Source organism: Xiphophorus hellerii, chromosome 19 (genome assembly GCF_003331165.1).
Source record: "Xiphophorus hellerii strain 12219 chromosome 19, Xiphophorus_hellerii-4.1, whole genome shotgun sequence".
NCBI classification, from domain to species: domain Eukaryota; kingdom Metazoa; phylum Chordata; class Actinopteri; order Cyprinodontiformes; family Poeciliidae; genus Xiphophorus; species Xiphophorus hellerii.
The window spans coordinates 3,970,889-3,989,400 of NC_045690.1; the positions used below are offsets into that span (position 1 = coordinate 3,970,889).

At 36.1% G+C, this 18,512-nt stretch overlaps 1 protein-coding gene across 1 annotated transcript in view; it reads left to right on the forward strand.

Annotated features, from left to right (window-relative positions):
* The first annotated feature begins 323 nt into the window (after positions 1–323).
* Positions 324–18,512, forward strand: part of begain (brain-enriched guanylate kinase-associated) — a 43,430-nt gene continuing 25,241 nt past the window's right edge. Inside the window, exons 1-3 of the mRNA XM_032547624.1 lie at positions 324–519; positions 13,699–13,938; positions 15,535–15,696. Of these exons, the coding sequence (XP_032403515.1) occupies positions 13,868–13,938; positions 15,535–15,696 (233 nt within the window). The 5' untranslated portion in view covers positions 324–519; positions 13,699–13,867. The remainder of the gene's footprint in view (positions 520–13,698; positions 13,939–15,534; positions 15,697–18,512) is intronic.

Here is an 18,512-nt window from a genome sequence, read left to right on the forward strand (position 1 = left end):
AAATAAACCCTAATGGATCACCGTTGGGTACTTTCTCTCTGCATCTGCAGCACAGCATAAACATATCTTTTCTTCTGCTCTGTTCCCCTCCCTCTTCTGTACAGAGAGTGTAAAATAATGGATATATTTGTTTGCTGAGGCACAGAGACCCTTTAAACAGCAGATAAGAGGTGCAGCAGCAGATAAATCTGCCTGATAAATGCACGCAATCATTTCATCCCGTTTTCTCCTCCTCCCAGGAATCTGATGGAGAGATGCTGGCACGACAAGAGGTAAGCCACTTCCACTTTTACCTCCACTCTCTCCTCCCTCCATCACTCCCACAACTCCTCCTCCTCCGTTCAATTCGTGGCTCTACCCTTCTCTCCGTTTTCTCCTCTCCCTCTTCAGCGGAGTCTCCAGTCAGAATTGGAGGAGTCTTTTTTTTTTCTGAATGCAATAAGCTCTGAGGAGGGATCCACAGACACATGATTTTTGTGATCTTATCTTTCCGAAAATGAGGCGAAAAGCTCCTAAGCGGTAAGGCTGTGATCCGGACATGACTGAGTGTAGTTGCTGTGTCACATAATGATTGTTTGGAGCGCGGTTCTTCTGCTGTCCATGTGTTGCATCGTCACAGAGCAAACGGTGCGCTACGATGACGGGAGGATGGGGAGTAAATTGAATTTAACTGCTTGTAAGTCACTGCAGCAAAAACAGCTGACAGTTTGTTTCACTTGCAGCAATTCTGTGCTTATTTATTCAATTATTTATTTTCTGTTGTCATTAGGATTTTATTAATGTGCGAATGATGAGGCGCCAAGTGTTCCTCACAGCCCTCAATTAGCTGCTGTATTGACGGGGAAGATGATACCACAGAGAGCCAATTACAGCTGAACAAGCACATGATGAGGAAGAAAAAATACAAAAAAGTTCCTCTCTTTAAGACCGACTCCTCACCTGGTGCAAACTAATTAAATATTTAGTTTAAAACTGTGGCATTCGGGCCTGAATGAGAACTAAATATCTAATTCTCAAAGTGAATACAGGTTTTACGTTTGTAAGAGAAATATTTAACTTGGTAACAAAATATTTAGTTTGCATCTAAATATTTAGGTTGTAAACAGAATGTGAAACTTGCTGATTAAATATTTAGTTTGAAATTGTGGCATTTGTGATTAATTTGAAGGTAAATATCTGGTTTTTAAACTGAAAACAGCTTGTAAACCACAAAAATAGTTTGGTAACCAGATATTTAATTTGTAAGAGAAATATTTACCTTGGTACTTAAATATTTAGTTTAAAACTGTGGCAATGCTATATGGATAAGAGCTAAATATTTAGTAACTAGATATTTAGCTTGTAAGATAAATATTTAACTTGATAGCTTAATATTTAGTTTCCATCTAAATATTTAGATTGTAAACAAAATGTTAAGCTTGCTAACTAAATATTTAGTTTGAAATGGTGGCATTTATATATAAATGAGAGCTAAATATTTAGTTTGGTAAGGAGATACTTTAGTTTTTAAGCAAAATATTTAGTTTGTACGTTATATTTAGCTTGCTAATTGAATATTCAGTTTGAAATTGTGGTAGTTTTATATGAATGTTTTTTGTGATATTTTCTCGTCCACTTCAAAAACCTAAAAAGTTACTAAATATTATTGTCTAGTTTCTAGTGCAAATATCTTAGTTCACTTGAAATAAGGCAAAACTAAATTACCCGGCAAGATACATTAGCTTGTTTAAGTCCATAATTATTAAATACCAATTAAAAACATTCTAGTTCTGTTGATTTTTTCCCTCTTGTAACATGGAAAAAATGTCTTGTTTTCCACGTATTGTTTACAAAATGTCCTCCATTTTTATAAACCCTGTTTTGGTGTTTTTAGTTCATCATTGGTCAATAAATGGCAAACAGTTCATGATTTCATCAATTTTAAGGAAGTATTAACATAAAACAAGTTCCTACATGTCGCTGAAAACTTAGTTATAGCTTAGTTTTGTCTTATTTCCAGTGTACTGAGATATTTAGACTACTTTACAGAGTATTTACGTTGATTTTGCAAATACATTCTGTTTTTTGTGATCTATTACAAACTCAAATTCCAAAATATAATTCAAAAATACTTCCCTGATCCTGAAGGGAAATTAAATGTTGTAAGTCAAATGAAGTCAGATTCTTCAGAGAGTTATTGCAGAAAGATTCCTCGTAGCAGTCTGTACTTACAGCGAATCTGAAGAAGCCTCTGACTGAAGACACTCTGTTTTCCCATCAAAGTTTTGCCGTCACATATGACAAAATGTAAAAAAGCTTAAATGGTTTTAAAACTTTTGCAAGACGGTAAAACTGGTAAAGTAGCTTATTGAGACATTAAATCTTTGATTAGACCTCTACAAATGTTTTACCTACTTTATTAAAACCGTCAACACCTTTAAGACGTCACAAATCCACGATTTGAGAAAACTGCTTAAAGTGTCTTTGTTTATCCGTCTGCAGGCTTTGGCTAAGCCAGGCACGTAGCCCACAGAAGCAGATGCTCTGTGAAGTCTCCCTTCAGGTTCGCCTGGAGCAGTTTACCACCTCCTTGCTCTTTCATTCTCCTGCCTAATTATTTCCAAGACAGGAAGATCAGAGATTTACTCAGGCACCGTTTCTGAGGGAGGGCTCCTGCAGCATCCGAAACGGGTTTCTGAACGACCCGTGTTGGAGAAAACGCCAGAGATTTTGGATGTTTTTGTTTCTTTTCTTCAGCGTGTGAGAGAGAAAGTGCACCAGTGTTTGGATTTTTTAAAATGATTTTTATTTTGACTTGTCGCTTAGTCGCCCTCGTCACTCCAGCAATCTGTTTTGGATTATCGTTATTGTAAAAGTTACAGTGTTATTCCTATATTTACAATTGTTTCAGCTCAAAACTAACTAAACAGATTTAGGTCTGAAATTTAGTTTCAAAACTAAATATTTAGTTTTAAAATGTAATCTTTAGTTCCCAAATAAATATTTAATTTGGAGCTGATATTTAGTTTTCAAACTAATTATTTAGTTCCAAAATACTTATTTTCCAACCTAAATATTTTATTCAGACCTAAATATTTATCTTGTATCTAAATATTTAGTTATAAGGTAAATTTTATATAGCTATATTAAATATTCAGCTAAATATTTAACTCAATATTTAATTACAGGGTTGGAGCTATTTTAGCAAGCAAGGCAAATATTTTGTTTATAGCTAAATATTTAGTCCCTAATGAAATATTTATTATCCAAGCTAAGCATTTAATTTCCAAACTAAATATTTAGCTTAATATGTAACAAACAAGCTAAATATTTAGCTTGTTTCACTAACTAGCACTTCCTGTAAACGGCCTCGTCATGTCGTTGATGTCAGCAGGGTCGGGTATAAACTGGAAGGACGCTTTGGGTCGGTTAGAAACGATCAGAACCAAAGCAGTTAAGGAACCTTACAATCTTAATAAAAAACAAAGTTTTAAAAATTAGATTAGTGAATTTAGAGTTTCATAAAGCTGCCATATTTTAATCCTTTAAGCAAACTTACTGTAAACTAGAACCGTGTGTTGTCATGGCAACAACCCGCTTCCAATCAACATACAGCACGAGTTGTTTGTCTCTTTACTGTAGTTTTAAAGGTTATGAAAAGGCTGCAGAGCTGCTCTCTGCCTGCGGCGTTAGCATGAAGAGCTTACCACCGTTTTCAGCAGATGGACAAAATAAAAAAATATGTTTCATCAGTGCTTTCGCTGGTTAAATATTTAAGGAAGAGGCTGTTATTATGAAAAATATTAAATTCATTGAGTTTGTTTTGCTTTTCAGATCTTAACTTGACCTGATGAATAAGCAGCGGTTAGAAATGTTTATTTTTATTTAATTGTGACTTTTGATTGTCTAATTCAATCAAAAGACAATTAATTAAAACTAACTAGTTTTAATTAGTTTTTACAGTGGGTTTGCTAGTTTTTATTAGTTAAATATGATTTTATTTCAGCTCAATTTTATTAGTTATAGTAGTTGTTTTAGTTTTACATACTTTGGTTAACTTTTAGGTGGAGAATTCAAAAAGGTCAAAGTATTGTGAGTATCTATTGATCGATTACTCAACAGGAGACACAATTTTCAAAAAATGTATTAAATTATTGTTTAACAACCAGCAACTGTTGGTTGGCTGCTGATTAGTTTAATTAGCTGACTGCTTATGAGGGGGGAAATAATTTCATAAACTACTAATAAATAAATTAATGAACACAAAACGAATGTTATTATATCCATAATTTCTGTATGTTTTAGTCAGTTTTATAAAAATATGACAGTTCCAGTTAGTCATAGTCTTTCCTTATCAATTACCGTTTTATAAATGTCAGTTTTTCATCATTTTTGTCATTTAAGTTTGCTATATTAAGGTTGTGAATAAGTTGATTCAGTCAGTTTTGTTTTGAAGGTTTCGAGGGAAGCTTTAACTTCCTGTCTCATGTCTTACACTGCAAAAACAAAGTTTTACCAAGTATTTTTGGTCTAGTTTCTAGTGCTAATATCTTAGTACACTTGAAATAAGATATAAGAGCTTCTTTTAAGTCAATATCTACATATCTACTATGAATTGTTGACTTAAAACAAGCTCTTATTTTTTGCTGAAAAGTTACTTGGAAGGTATTTTGAGTTTCAGACATTTGCACTAGAAACTAAACCAAAAACATTTGGTAAAAGTTTGTATTTTTGCTGTGTGGTTTCTGAATAATAAGACAACAACAAAGCAAGTGTCTCTTCCAACATATACAGTGAAAAATAGCAGCTGACCAAATGTGCTGGAGCTCCTCATGGGTTGCTAGGTAACGGCTGGGCTAGGTTGGGGTTGCTAGGTAACGGCCCATGGAATGTGACTCAACTTGTTAGCAATAAAAATAATCCGCCAGTGGAACTGAGCCTTTTTCATCAATAGTAAGAAATTGTTGACTTAAAACTCCTGGAGCGAGTATTATGCAAACATTTTGATGCTTGTTTAAAAGACATATTTTATGATTTTTACAACTGCAGTTGTGTTCAAGCTTGCAGTTCATGATAATTATATATGTTTCCATATCTAAAATTAGGAAATACTTTTTAAAATTTGTCAAGAATTTTTAAAAATGTTTTAAATTTAATACAAATATCTCTAAATAGCACCACAGAATTTGTGATTTTGACTGCGAAAAATTTACAAAAACCATTGAAAAATCTATCCTGTATATCTGGATATTCAGACACTTAAGGCATTTAGTTGCTGCCCAAAACTGATTTTAAAATAAACTGGTAGTTATTTGTAACTTTTAAGTTTGTAACTTTTAAGTTACAAATAATTGAAATTGAAATATTCCTTACAAATATTTCAAAATGTCATTTTGATTACAAAACAATTTAAAACTCCTGGAGGACAACCTATCATCTGGATGCATATCCAGACTTTCCTGCTGTCCAAAAATGATTTGAAAATCAACTGGAAGGTTTTATTTGTACCTTTTAACATGTTGTGATATTTGGACGTTAAGTTGAGACATAAAGTTGTCCTGCTTATGAGATCCTTATAGTTTATGCGCTTGAGTTTTCGATCAGCTGTCCTTCTTCCAAAGTGTTGATATTGCACGTCAGTTGCAGTAGTTGCCTCAAGGCAGCAAATCTGGTTGATTAATCACCGTTGTTGCTCCAGTGATTTAATCCCTAGCTGTGTTTTTCTGAAATGAACAGGAGACGAACGTGTTTCTGGAGCGAAGACACGTTTTGTATCCCCTCATGTAAAGCCTGAAACATGGTGAGGCAGCTGTAGCTCAGGAGGAAGAGCGGCTTACCGATCGCTTCCATCCCAAGAGTCCCAAATCCAAATACCGAAGGGTTGATGGGTAAAAACGAAACCCTGCTCTGCCTCTGGTGCAAACATTGCTGCTGTGCATGTGCAGTAATTAAAAGAAAACTATTTTAAAGGTCCACTATTAAGCTGGGAAAAAAGGTAGGGCATTTATCATTTACTGTGATAAATGTCTTATCAAGATAAGAATTTAGATTTATTATTGCCACAATAAATTCAAATTACTGCTGTTAAAAGCTTCCAAAACTGTCTGTATTGTTAAGATTTATAGTAGAAAATTCAGAAATTTTACTCAAATAAAAGTAGAAATACTTCATAATACAATTACTCAAGTAAAAGTAAAAAGTACAGCGAAGTAAAAATACTCCTAAATCACTTCCAGTTTACTACAATTCCTACAGTAAATGCACAGATATTATGAGTAGCGTAACATGGTTGGCTAGCAGAGTTAGCAACGGCGTCATTTAGCACAGCGTTAGCTTATGCTAACTGACAAATCATGTTCCTGCCGAACAATAATACCAAACAGAACATTTAACGGGCAGCAGTTATTAGGATTTAGTTGTTTTGATAAAAATGCAACAATATTAACTAGATATGTTTTCCTTCACACTAGTGAGTGTTGCTGGTGGATAACTGCATGATTATGACCTGATCAAAAACTTTCATATTGTCATTACATTTTCATTATCAAAATGTAGTATTCTCTAATTACAACCAAATAAATGATTGCACCCAACGAAGACACAGCTCCAGTTATCCTTCTTGCAGTAATAAGATGCTTAACTATTTACTACAGAAGCTGATGTATTTGTGCTGCGAGTTCAGAGAAGATGGCACTGTGGTCATTAAAGTTTAATGCCCTTACTTGGCCTCTGTGAGTGGCGTATGTTGCAGGTAGCAGCTCCCATACTGTAGCTTGTTCCCAGTAAATCAACATGCTAACGTCTCTCCCTTGTAAAAGGAAAACATATGTTGGCCGTTAGAGATTTTTATGTGTTTTCTCTGACTCCTCTTCCAGAACTAAGCTGCAGGTGAGGCCATTATTGAGAAACAAGAGCAAAAGCAGAGGATGTGTTATTTTAATCATATCATTTTAACGGTGTTGTGTTTTTAAGCCTTTCAGCCATTTATTGTAGCCCCTGTAGAGCACGCTGTCAAATAACTGTGACAAGTTCGAAGGCATTTCAGATTAATGGGTTTACTTATACTTTCATCTGCACTACAAACTTGTCTGAAAACCTGTGAGGAATGCTGACAGGAAGGGAATAGTGATTGATTTTCAAGTCTTTTGCTGTCAAAATTTGTTCTATTTGCCAAAACAACACCTGAAGCACCATAATCTGTTTGTCTCTTAGAGAGTTGTGTCATTTAAAGGTGATCTATTGTACTTCTCTGAAAAGGTTAGGATGCGTCTATGGACCATAAAAACATTTTCGTTACTTTTATTGCACAACACCATTCTTGGATAATGAGGCCACGGCAACCCCAACTCAATGTTTACACTCGCTCTTGAAAATGGCGGCAAACAGATGCGCAATTATACAACCGTACACCTTCAAAAAGCAGAAGTAGAGCCTCCTGCACAACCTACAAGAATGCAGCAAGTGGTTTTTGGATGATAAGTCAGCAACAAACCATTGTACAGCGCATGCAATGGTAAAACCAGCGGACCAAATGTGCTGAAACTCAGCTTCGGTTGCTAGGCAACGGGCGGAACTCAGCTTTGGTTGCTAGGTGACGGGCGGAACTCAGCTTTGGTTGCTAGGTGACGGGCGGAACTCAGCTTCGGTTGCTAGGACAGCCTGGGATTCATTTGGGTTGCTACATTCTAGAGATTTTTTTACCTCGTTATATTCCAGAGACTAAACAACATGAAGTTATTGCCATAAAACTGTCTAGGTGTTCATTTTTATATTTTTTTTATTGCTTGGTCTATTTTTAGAAGCAGCAGAGACTCAAATGGACATACAAAAACATTCAAACTGTGAATTTTGCATAATAGGTCCCCTTTAAAGCCCTCACTGTACCCAGCAGGACAGCAGTAATTGTTTGCATACGAGCACACAGCAATCCAGGAACTATTCCAGTCCCTTTTTTGTGCCCCTTTCCTGCTACTAGTAGATAAGAAAACAAGCATAGCAACAATATTAACCACGCTTCCAGAAACAGCCATTGTTTCTTAAGCCAATGCTGAGAGGCAATTAAACACAGTAAGAGTAGTCCTGGCATTAGAAGTGGCAGCCAGCAACAAAGCGTTTATTATGGCCTATTGTTGAACTGCTAGCCTGTCCGCTCTGATAAAACACTGCTAAAACATGCATAAAACAGTTTCTTGGTTTGTTTTGATGCCACTGCCTCCTCGGCTCTGAAGAACACCGCTTAAATATTAAAAGCCATGAAATGTGGCAAAACTGTTCTTGTGAGTGTCCCTTTCCAACCAGTTGGCGTTTTGAGACAGAGATCCTCCTTAGTGAGATGAGCGTCTAAAAGATGAAAATGTCATCAGCCTATATCTGCTGTAGCTACTGTACATCCCATTTATTATTTTTTATTATTATTCCTTTATTTAACCAGGTAAACCCCGTTGAGATCTAGATCTCATTTTCAAGAGGGACCTGGGCAAAAAATTTGCAATACATAGCAACCTGGTTACAAGATAAAAACAATTACTAGATATGCACAAGTATAAAACAATACATAATGCTGAGAGAGAGTGCAATGATAGGTAAAGCAAAAAGGAGAAAGTGAAATAATGACTTCTGGTGTGATTTTCTAGTAGTAAGGGTGACAGATGTATACATGAATATTTTATTTAAACATATCAAACGAGATGTTGGCATTTCTGTGTAATAAACTAGAGCTGTACTGCTGCAAAAAACAAAATCTTGCCAAGTAATTTTGGTCTAGTTTCTAGTGCAAATATCTTAGTACACTTGAAATAAGGCAAAACTAACTTACAAGTAACTTTTCAGCAAGATATAAGAGCTTGTTTTAAGTCAATAATTCCTTAATAGTGATAGAAAAGTACAAATTCTAAATTGCAGATTATTTTACCAACATGGGGAAAATGTCTTGTTAAGTGAAATAATCTGCCAATTAACCCACTGAACAAACACTCAAAGATCGCCTAACTTAAAATTGTCCCTATAGTGACACAAAATCTTAATATGTACAACCTGAAATGAAAATATTAGCCTCTGAACTCACTTATTGTCGTCGTCTTTGTTTATACTAATGAAAAAGGTGGCGCTGTTTGGTAAATGTGACTGGCCTGTGATGAAACCAATAAAGAAGTCAGGGGCATTTTGAGTTATTTGCAGGTTCTTAAAGTGTCTATTCTCAGCTTTCCAATGATGGACAACACATGGAAATCAAAAAATAAGTTATTACTGCAAGCGTAACAGGCCTAAAAGTGTGATATTTTTGAAATTTATAAACATAATACAATTTGTATTATGCTGGCTTTGGCAGAAACAAATGATTTCCTCCCAAAGGAAACCCAATGTACATAATTATTTTATCGTGTAAAATAATTATGGTGTTTGGATGCAGTTAGTCAGTGCGGGGTGCAGCACTGCTCACCGCCTCTCCACCATTATATATGCACTCAGCACAGCCAGCATAATGGCACACTTTGTATGAAAATAGTATTCTACAAACAAAAGTTCTGCAACTTCAACGTGAGAAGCTGAAAAATTATTCCTACAAACATGAATTTCTCCCATCAAATTTGAATTCAAAAATGCTTTATTTATCCCAATAAATCCGGGTGTCCAAAGTCAACAGAACTCACGGGCCCAAAAAATGTAGAAATAGAAATTTGGGCTTGATTTAACAAATTTATTCTGTCATTAAGAAAAAGATTTTAGTCACCTTCTTTGAAAACACTTGCAATATTTATCCAAGTTTAATAAATTAAATAAAAGCTGATTTAGGCAGAGCCACGTCTGCAAAGTCTTAACATTTTCTGCTTCTAAGAAAATTACAATACATTTTTTATCAGTGTAATAATCTTACCCTGATTAAAAATAAAACAGTTTACATCTGCACCTGTGATGGAAAGGCCACATTTTTATCATGCTTGAATTGCAGTTGGGGGTCTGCAGAAAATCCCTCCAAGGGCCACAAATGGCCCCCAGGCCGCACTTTGGACACCCCTGCAATAAAGGGAGATTAAAAACAATCATGTAAGTAATCCTGGTGTCTTTTCTTTCCACTGGTATCTTCAGCTTCACTTAATACATTTATCCATTAATATTTTTAAACACAATCCTTTGGTAAGCCAACTGTATGCGTCACACTTTACAGTAATGAAACCGTCGTTTCCATGCAGCACCTTGCGGACCACAGTTTGAGAAATTCTCCTTTAAAATCTTAAATAAATCTGTATTAGCTACAAGTCTTAGAAATTAAGACCAAATCAAACTTTTTATGCTGCTAAAGCTATGAAATCGTGAGCTAGCCTCTTGATTAGATAACCTTCCCTATAACGATCTTACAGCAGCTTTGAGAAATTATGTTTTTAGTTTATCAAACCCTGTTAAATTATAGAAGATATGTGGCCTTCAGTTTGTTCTGTTCATTTTTGACACCCATTGAGGAGCAGAGCTGCTTGCAATCCTCTTAACTAAAGTGGATTTTATCCATTTGAAAGAGCAGAGTTATTGTTCATTTAGACATTTTATCACAGAGCATTGCTCGGAAATGTGTGTGTTTTTGCACTGATAGCTGTAAGTCTCATAAAATCTGATTTAATAAAGAGAGATGTGCAGCTTATAATTGCAAGTGACAGGTTATTAAGTTCTTACAGCGTGGGAGATCCGAGTTCAAGCCCCAGGAGATTAGTTGTAGTGTGTAAAATAAATTAATGCCACTGCTCAGACTCTCCCAGCACAACATGTTGATTTTGAATTTATTTAGATAGAAGTATCTCCAAAATTGCTTAAAAATTGAAGATCTGCCAACACAAAGACATAAAAAATAAGAGCCTAGTGTGCTGTCCTCGCCCTGAGATTTCCGGTTTTCAGCAGCTAGACAACGACGCTCCAATAACCAAACTAATTTCTTTTCTACTTGTTTATTGAAGAGTGGCCTCTGACCCCTGCCATCACTTTGGCCATCGTAAACTGAAACATACAAGACTGAGTATTAGCCAACGAATATAGCAAATTAGCTATTCTTGCTGCTAGCTAAAGATAAAAAAAAACTTTTTCCTAAATGACTCCAGCGTACAATTATTTACACCAGTTACATAAAACAAAGAGACAATTATTGTTTTCACAATTAACCAATACTTACAAATAAATCTTGTCTGAAACACAACGTATAAGGATAATAATCAGCTTAAATCATGAACTGTTCGGTGTTGCGTTCCACCATCTTGGATCTATATTCTTTTTTAGCGTCACCAAAACATAACAAAATATCCACCAGGGGGCGTTCTAGTGCGGTTTTCAACCTTGCTGGTCCAGCTTAACTTACAAAAGGCAGCACAGCTAGCCTTATGCTAAGTGGTTTTCCACTTTACTCAAGATTAGCCGCTTAGCTTTCAGATATTCTCGTGTTTTTTTAGCTCATGTAAATTTTGTTTAGACAAAATAAATCTGCTCTCCACTGAGTTTGTCTTGTGCATCAACGTCCACAGCTGCTGTGAAAAAGAGCTGCAAGCGATCCACTTAAGAAAAATTATTATTATCCATTTGAAGGAAGTTTTTTCTTCATTGTCTTACATTGCACACCTCACAAATGCATGTTTGCACTTAACGAGCCTCAATCTGGTCCTTAATGAAGAGAGATGTTCACCTCACGCTTCAAAATGGCGGGTTATTACGTTTTTACAGTGGAGGAGATCCAAGTTCAAGTACCAGCACTGCTTCTGCAAAGCACAAAATAAGCTAATGCTACCAGCCAGATGATGACACAGCAACATTATGATCATAAATGCATTTAAAACAAGGATGTCGCTAAAATGATTTTTTTAAAATGTATGTTTCTCTAGTGAAATTTAGCTTTTTTTATATACTTTTGGACAGTTTCAACAAAGTGTTCGTTGTTGGTTTTTAACAACTTTAAACATCTGAATTAGCATCTCAAAGTCTTAAATAACTCCTGAACTGCGACCCCAAGTTAAAAGGAAATTAAGAGCAAGGCTTCATGGATTCAAAGGGCAAGAGAAAGAAGCAGGAAGTTCAAACCACCAAGTAACAAATCCCCTACTCCATCGTTCTCTCAATAACACAAACAAATACATTTAAAAAGAAGCGTCAAAAACAAACGAGGTGGATCAGCAGTGTTTGCCAAAGGCTGCTGGTATCATCCAGGACATGTTACTGTGGAATATCATCATCTCTGCTGTCTGGAAATTTAGCTGTTAGCATGTCGTGTTAGCATCTTCAGTCAGAGGCTTCTTGAGGTTTGTTGCGAGACTGACTGCTACCAGACATCAAAATCCACAAAACAAAACTTATATGAGTTGAGATAACATTTATCTCCCGTTTGGATGGTATTGTTGAATTGAATTGAAGACAAATGCCAAAACAAACTGTCATATAGCAAAAGCCAGAGTCCCCAAAAATTGTACTCAAGTCAAAGTAGCACTTCTTCAACATATTTTCATGTTGGAGCAATAAATACTCAAGTAAGAGTAAAAAAGGTATTTGGTAAAAAGTCTACTCAATTACTGAGTAACTGATCAAATTATCACTCATTTAATATTTAAACATTACATCAGACAGGACCAAAATATAAAGTTAAGAAGAAATTTTTGTATTTTAAGGACCAAAATGACAATAATTCATATACGTAACAAAAAATAACAAAATCAGGTATTTTTCCAAATCAGTTTCTTTCAATAAAATAATTCTGACAAATTTAACAAAAACTGCAGCTGTGTGTCTTTGTCTGGTGAACTTTTGGTTAAAATATGTTAGTTTTTTATTCAGTAGGTAGAAAATCCTGAAATGTTACTGAAGAGTAGAGAAATACTTCATAATAAAATTACTCAAGTAAAGGTAATTGAGTAAATGTAACTAGTTGCTACCCTAGACATGACCTTAAAGTAACAGATTTGGGAAATTACATCATGTTATTACACTATATGTTAATTTATTTGCTTAGGCTTTTAGATTTCCTTTTTATGTGTTTTCAGTTTTTCACATTTTTTTAAAATACAAAAGACATATATCTTTAAAAATGATCTGTAAGCAATTCTCTTAACTAAAACAGATGCTCTACATTTGGAGGAGCAAATTTTTTTCTCTCTCTGCAAACATCAGTGTCGCCTTGCGAATGCATGTTTGCACAGATAGCAACAAGTCTCCACAAATCTGGCTAGACGAAGAGAGACGTGCACCTCACGCTCAGCAAGTGACAGGTTATTAGGTTCCTACGATGTGGGAGATCCAAGTTCAAGCAGAGGAAGCAGAAACCCACATGCATTAATCATAACTGATTTATTGAGAAATAACCTCAGAGGGCAGCTGGTCAATTTCTCTGAGCCCCACAGGGAACTGCGGTTTGCTGCTGCTGCATTAACATCCTCACAGCAAGACAAATCGTTTACCAATTCATTTTAGAAAGTGAATACAAGACATAAATGTTATATTTAGTTTTCATATCTTTTAAACAGGTGATTAAAGATGTTAGAAAATAAGTTAAAATCTTTCATAGAAAGTGCAAATTTCAACATCATCTATTTTTTCTTATTTGTTGAATTTATGCAATTGATCCTCCAGCTCCAATCCGTCATACTCTGCAGACTCATGTTCTGAATGCAGATAAAATCAGTTTTTCTCTGCAAAGAATAAAATGTGGCTGCTGAGTCCGTGAGGCTTCAAAGCTGTTTTTCTCTGCTCTCTTGCCAGGGTCATCACAGATAGCCGGCAACTATCTGGCTCCCCAGGCAAGACTTAAAGCTTTGACTTTTGGTATGCGGTTAGAATTCAAACCTCGGTTCAGCATTCAGTCGAGCAGCAGCAACAGCAGCAGAAGTAACAGCCGCACACACATGCAAACTGAGGCAGAGAGAAAACTATGAAAAAGATATATATTGGCAAAACAGCCCTGAAAAGCCAGAGAAATGGATGCAAACATCCAAAAAGAAGGTAAGAAAAATCGGCTTGGACCGTCGCTTTAAACTTCAAACATTGTTCTCATTGTTCATCTGCACATCTTCTATTATCCACCATCTGCTTCCAGTTAAACAAACAAATAAACCATTAATCTGATTATGGTGCTTTCTTTAACTGAAAAAGTGAGGAATCTAATGAAGTTAGGGTCATAAACAGTGGTGCCCCTAAAGGGGGGGATAAGGGGAACCATGACCACAACTGTGAAAAACCCCAGCCATCTTGCTGATTCTGCTTTGTTGTCTTTCTAATTGATTGTTTTGTTCTTGTGAAGGTCTGAAATAAACCTAAACCTAACAGAAAAAGCTAACAGGTGAAGCTAACATGTGAAGCTAACATGTGAAGCCAACAGGCAAAGCTAACAGCTATTTTGCTGATTGTGCATTATTGTCTTTTCAACTGATTGTTTTTGCAAACGTTTGAAATAAACCTAAAATGTTAAGCTAACAGGCGAGGCTTGCAGGTGAAGTTAACAGGTGAATATAAATATTTTGCTGATTCTACTTTGTTGTCTTTCCATTAGCTTTTTTTTTCTTGCGAAGGTCTGAAATACACTTCAGCCAATATGCAGAAGTTTAATAATAAGCTAATATGTTTATTTCAGAGCTTTTCTTACAAAGCTAAAAGCTAATATATTAGTGAAGCTGATATTTGTGTTTCCCCTCCCCCCTAAGCTTTGTTGTTTTTCTATATGATTGTTTTGTTCTTGTGAAGGTCTGAAATAAACCAAAACCTAAAGTAACAGGGTAAAGCTAACATGTGATGCTACTAGGCGAAGCTAACAGCTATTTTGCTGACTGAATTGTTGTTGTTCCATCTGACTGTTTTGTTCTTACAAAGGTCTGAAATAAATCTAAAGCTAACAGCCAAGGCTAACGTGTGAAGCTAACATTCAAAGCTAACATTTGAAGTTAACTAACTGCTAACTGTTTTGCTGATTCTGCATCGCTTTCTTTCCATCTGACAGTTTTGTTGAATGTCTGAAATAAAGCTGAAGCACTTTGAATGAACTTGATGTTGAAAATGTGCTATATAAATAAAATTACCTCACCTTAACTAACTGGTGAAGCTAACTGGTGAAGCTAACCGTACCTCTTAGTTGGCTGTGCAGAAACTTTAAGAGATGTTGTGACTCAAATATCCATCAGTTCAGCTAAAAGTAAAAAATTATGGGTCTTCAGTTAGTGTGTTTAGTGTAAATTCTTAATTTTTTCTTCCATTTTACCATGTAGCTAAAAGTAGAAGCACAGAAAGCTTCTGTTCTACATTTCCAGACCTCCTTGTGACTCACCAGCGGTCTGTCTGAGGCAAAAATCCGGTCCTCTACATTCTGAGATTGGATTAGGCCGATGTGTAATGAAATTCACCGCTGCACCAATGGGAGATGTTTGTCCTGGTGGTGCAGCCTCACTCTGAATGGAACATTTTTAATATTCTTCCTACACTCATCTCCTCCTTCACACCCAAACCGAGTTACATTTCATCTGTACTTCACTCCCTCTGCCTTTCTTCGCCGTTTTCTCTCTGTTGTGACGATCAGATTCTCCTAACCGCCCCCTAACATCTGTTCAGCTCTTTCCACGACCACAAGGACGACCTCCGCAAGCGCCTGTCGTTCACCACACACAAACTAGAGATGGTCGAGACGGAGTTCGACTCCACCCGGCAGTACCTGGAGACGGAGCTGCGGCGCGCCCAGGAGGAGCTGGAGAAATTCACAGAGAAGCTGCGCAGGTGTGTGCACCTGTGTGATAACTAAATCACGCTGTTTGTACCGCACATTTACATGAAACCACCGAAAGTTTCTCTGACACCGGCACAGTATGAGAACGGGTTCCAGAGTGCAATGGTTCTGAAAACGTACCGGTGTCCGTTGTCGTGTAAACAGAGTAAATGGATCTTTTCTGTCACGGGTTCATGCATAGCATGACGCAAAACGTAGCTGCTTCCTACAATCCACAGAAGAAGAAACTACGGACAATGCTGGTGTTACTACAAATTCGTGTTTCCCCATCAGATGCGGTTCCCTCAGCGTCTCTTCACCGCTGCCGCACCGCCCAGGTGGCAAAATACAGGTGTGCTTGTTCAGCGCTCTTATCTAGGGAACTACGGACACCGTGAAAGCTCAAACAACATGTTTCAGCGAAGTTATCCCACTTTTTCCCAACTGCGCCCTGATCAGACGCACATAGTGCGTGTTTTCCCCCCGAGTATCTGGGAAAACGGTACCTGATGGGGAAACGCGAATCAACGTGCTTTCAAGTAGATTTTTTTTATACACATGCGCACTTGGTTTCAAAGAACCTAGCACCAACTAGTGGCGTGGCGAGAGCATTACACGTTTACGATGTGTACCGTTACTGTGTAAACAAAGGTTGTAATTAGAATGTCTTCATGTAAATGTGTTAACATAAATCATTGTCATGTAAACAGGGCCTTAGTATTCTGTTTCTATGGCCTCACATTCCTGCCAAAATCTGAGACAGATATATAACTTATAAAAAATATGCTTGTTTTTTTGGGTTTTTTTACATATTTGTTAAAACTGTCACTCTGTTGTTTGCTATGAGATAAATAGTCTGTGAAAAAAAAATAATTTCCTGCAAGTCCTCCCTGAGATACTGAAGAAATGCACCGACTAAAGAACAACCAATCAGACCAGGAGGAGGGTCTTAGCACCTGTCAATCATCCTCATGTACTCCCTTAACTTACAGTTACAGGAAAACCATTTATCAGGCCGTTGTCAGTGGCTATACTGACAAGTCTGAGAAGTCATAACATGCTACACTAGCTGCAGCAAAGAGAAAGGAAAGAGAGGATGAGTGGTGATTGACAGCGCTAAGACCCGCCTCCTGGCTCTAGATTGGTTGTTTTTAGTTAGCACTGGGAGAAGGCAGAGAAGCTTAATTTTTTTATTGATTAATGTCACAATATAGTGACAATTTAGACAAATATGTAAAACTTTTCTGTTTTGTGTCCATAGTTTAAAAATAAAATGTGCTAAATATTAATAATACACATCTTCAAGCAAGTCGTTATCAACGTTCTTAAGCCTTATTTTAATCATAACATATATTTTATTTTAACCATTGTTTTACCAGTAAAACCTGGTCAATGGGATGTGACCAAGAGCCATTCAGGTGCAAAACATGCCAAACAAAATAATTAAATCATCACAAAGACTTCATGCAATAATTTGAAGGAGGTTTAAAAACACCAGTTATGATTTTCCTTTAAACTATTTCTAGGGAGAGTTTTAAATCACTTTCAATGACTTTTGCTAATTATTCCATAACCAAGAAGCAGTGTAAGAAAAAGCTTTTATATTTTTTATTTCACTCCTGACTGGAGACACGTTTCCCAAGGCAGCTTTTTAAATAAATAATGATTTTTGCCACAAGAGCAAAGCAAAAAGTTCAGCATAAATGTGAAATCAGAATAAAAATAAAATCTGAGAGGAGACCGTTACACCTTTACAGGATGACGTAGCATAATTTAGCTTATTAAATTAATGTTAATACTCTTCTCAGTCTAATGATCTCTCATCACTCTGCAGGATTAAATCTTGACCTTTGCATTAAGTGAATTAGCACTAAAAATGTACTTCAGTTAACGATTGTATCAAAAATCTATGGGAACTGGTAATCAGCTTAATTTTATTATTAATCACATTAAGATCTAGAGTGCAGTGAAGCATTTCCTCTCTCTTTAGAGATTTCTTCTGTTTTTGCCACATGTGTTATTACAATCAAGGACTTAAACATGTAATAATTATATAAAAGATTTTACTGGTTACTGTTTTTAAAGTTTTCACAAAATAAGCTTCTTCATATGAGAGAAATTTTGACAGATAATTTGTTAAAATTCTTTGATTTCTAATTTGAAGTAGCTTTTAGAAAAACCAGCTAAATTAGGTGAAAGGTCAAACTTTAGAGTTAATAGATGAGAAAATGAAAAGGGAAGACGAATGGAAAAAATTATTTTTCCACCAATGTGTTAGTATCTTATTTAAACTTTTAGTCCAGGTTATAGAATTTTAATGCCTTTAAAAGATTTATGCGACGTTTAAAGGAGGCTTATTGCGCAAAATTCACATTTTGTATTTTTTGTACTTTCATCTGGGTATCTACTGCTTCTAAAAACCCACCAAGACAGTTTTTGGTGATAAGTTAACAGAAAATGAGCCGTTTCAAAAACCTCCAGAATGTAACGTCACAAATAAGCAGGAACTCCCCATTACCTAGCAACCCAGCAGAGTTCCAACACACTTGGTCAGCTGGTTTTACTGATTAGTTCAATGGTTCTTGGAAAAGACAAGTGTTTTGTTGTTGACTCTTGATCCAGAAACCACTTGCTGCATTCTTGCTGGTTGTGCAGGAGGCACCACTTCTGCTTTTCAAAGATGTATGGTTGTATAATTGCGCATCTGTTTGCAGCCATTTTCAGATATTAGTGTGAACATTGATTTGGTGGGAATGGCCAGCAGCTTATTTGGATTGAAAGTGACAGATCCCTAAAACAGGACAGGCAGAACTGAACAGACTAAAAT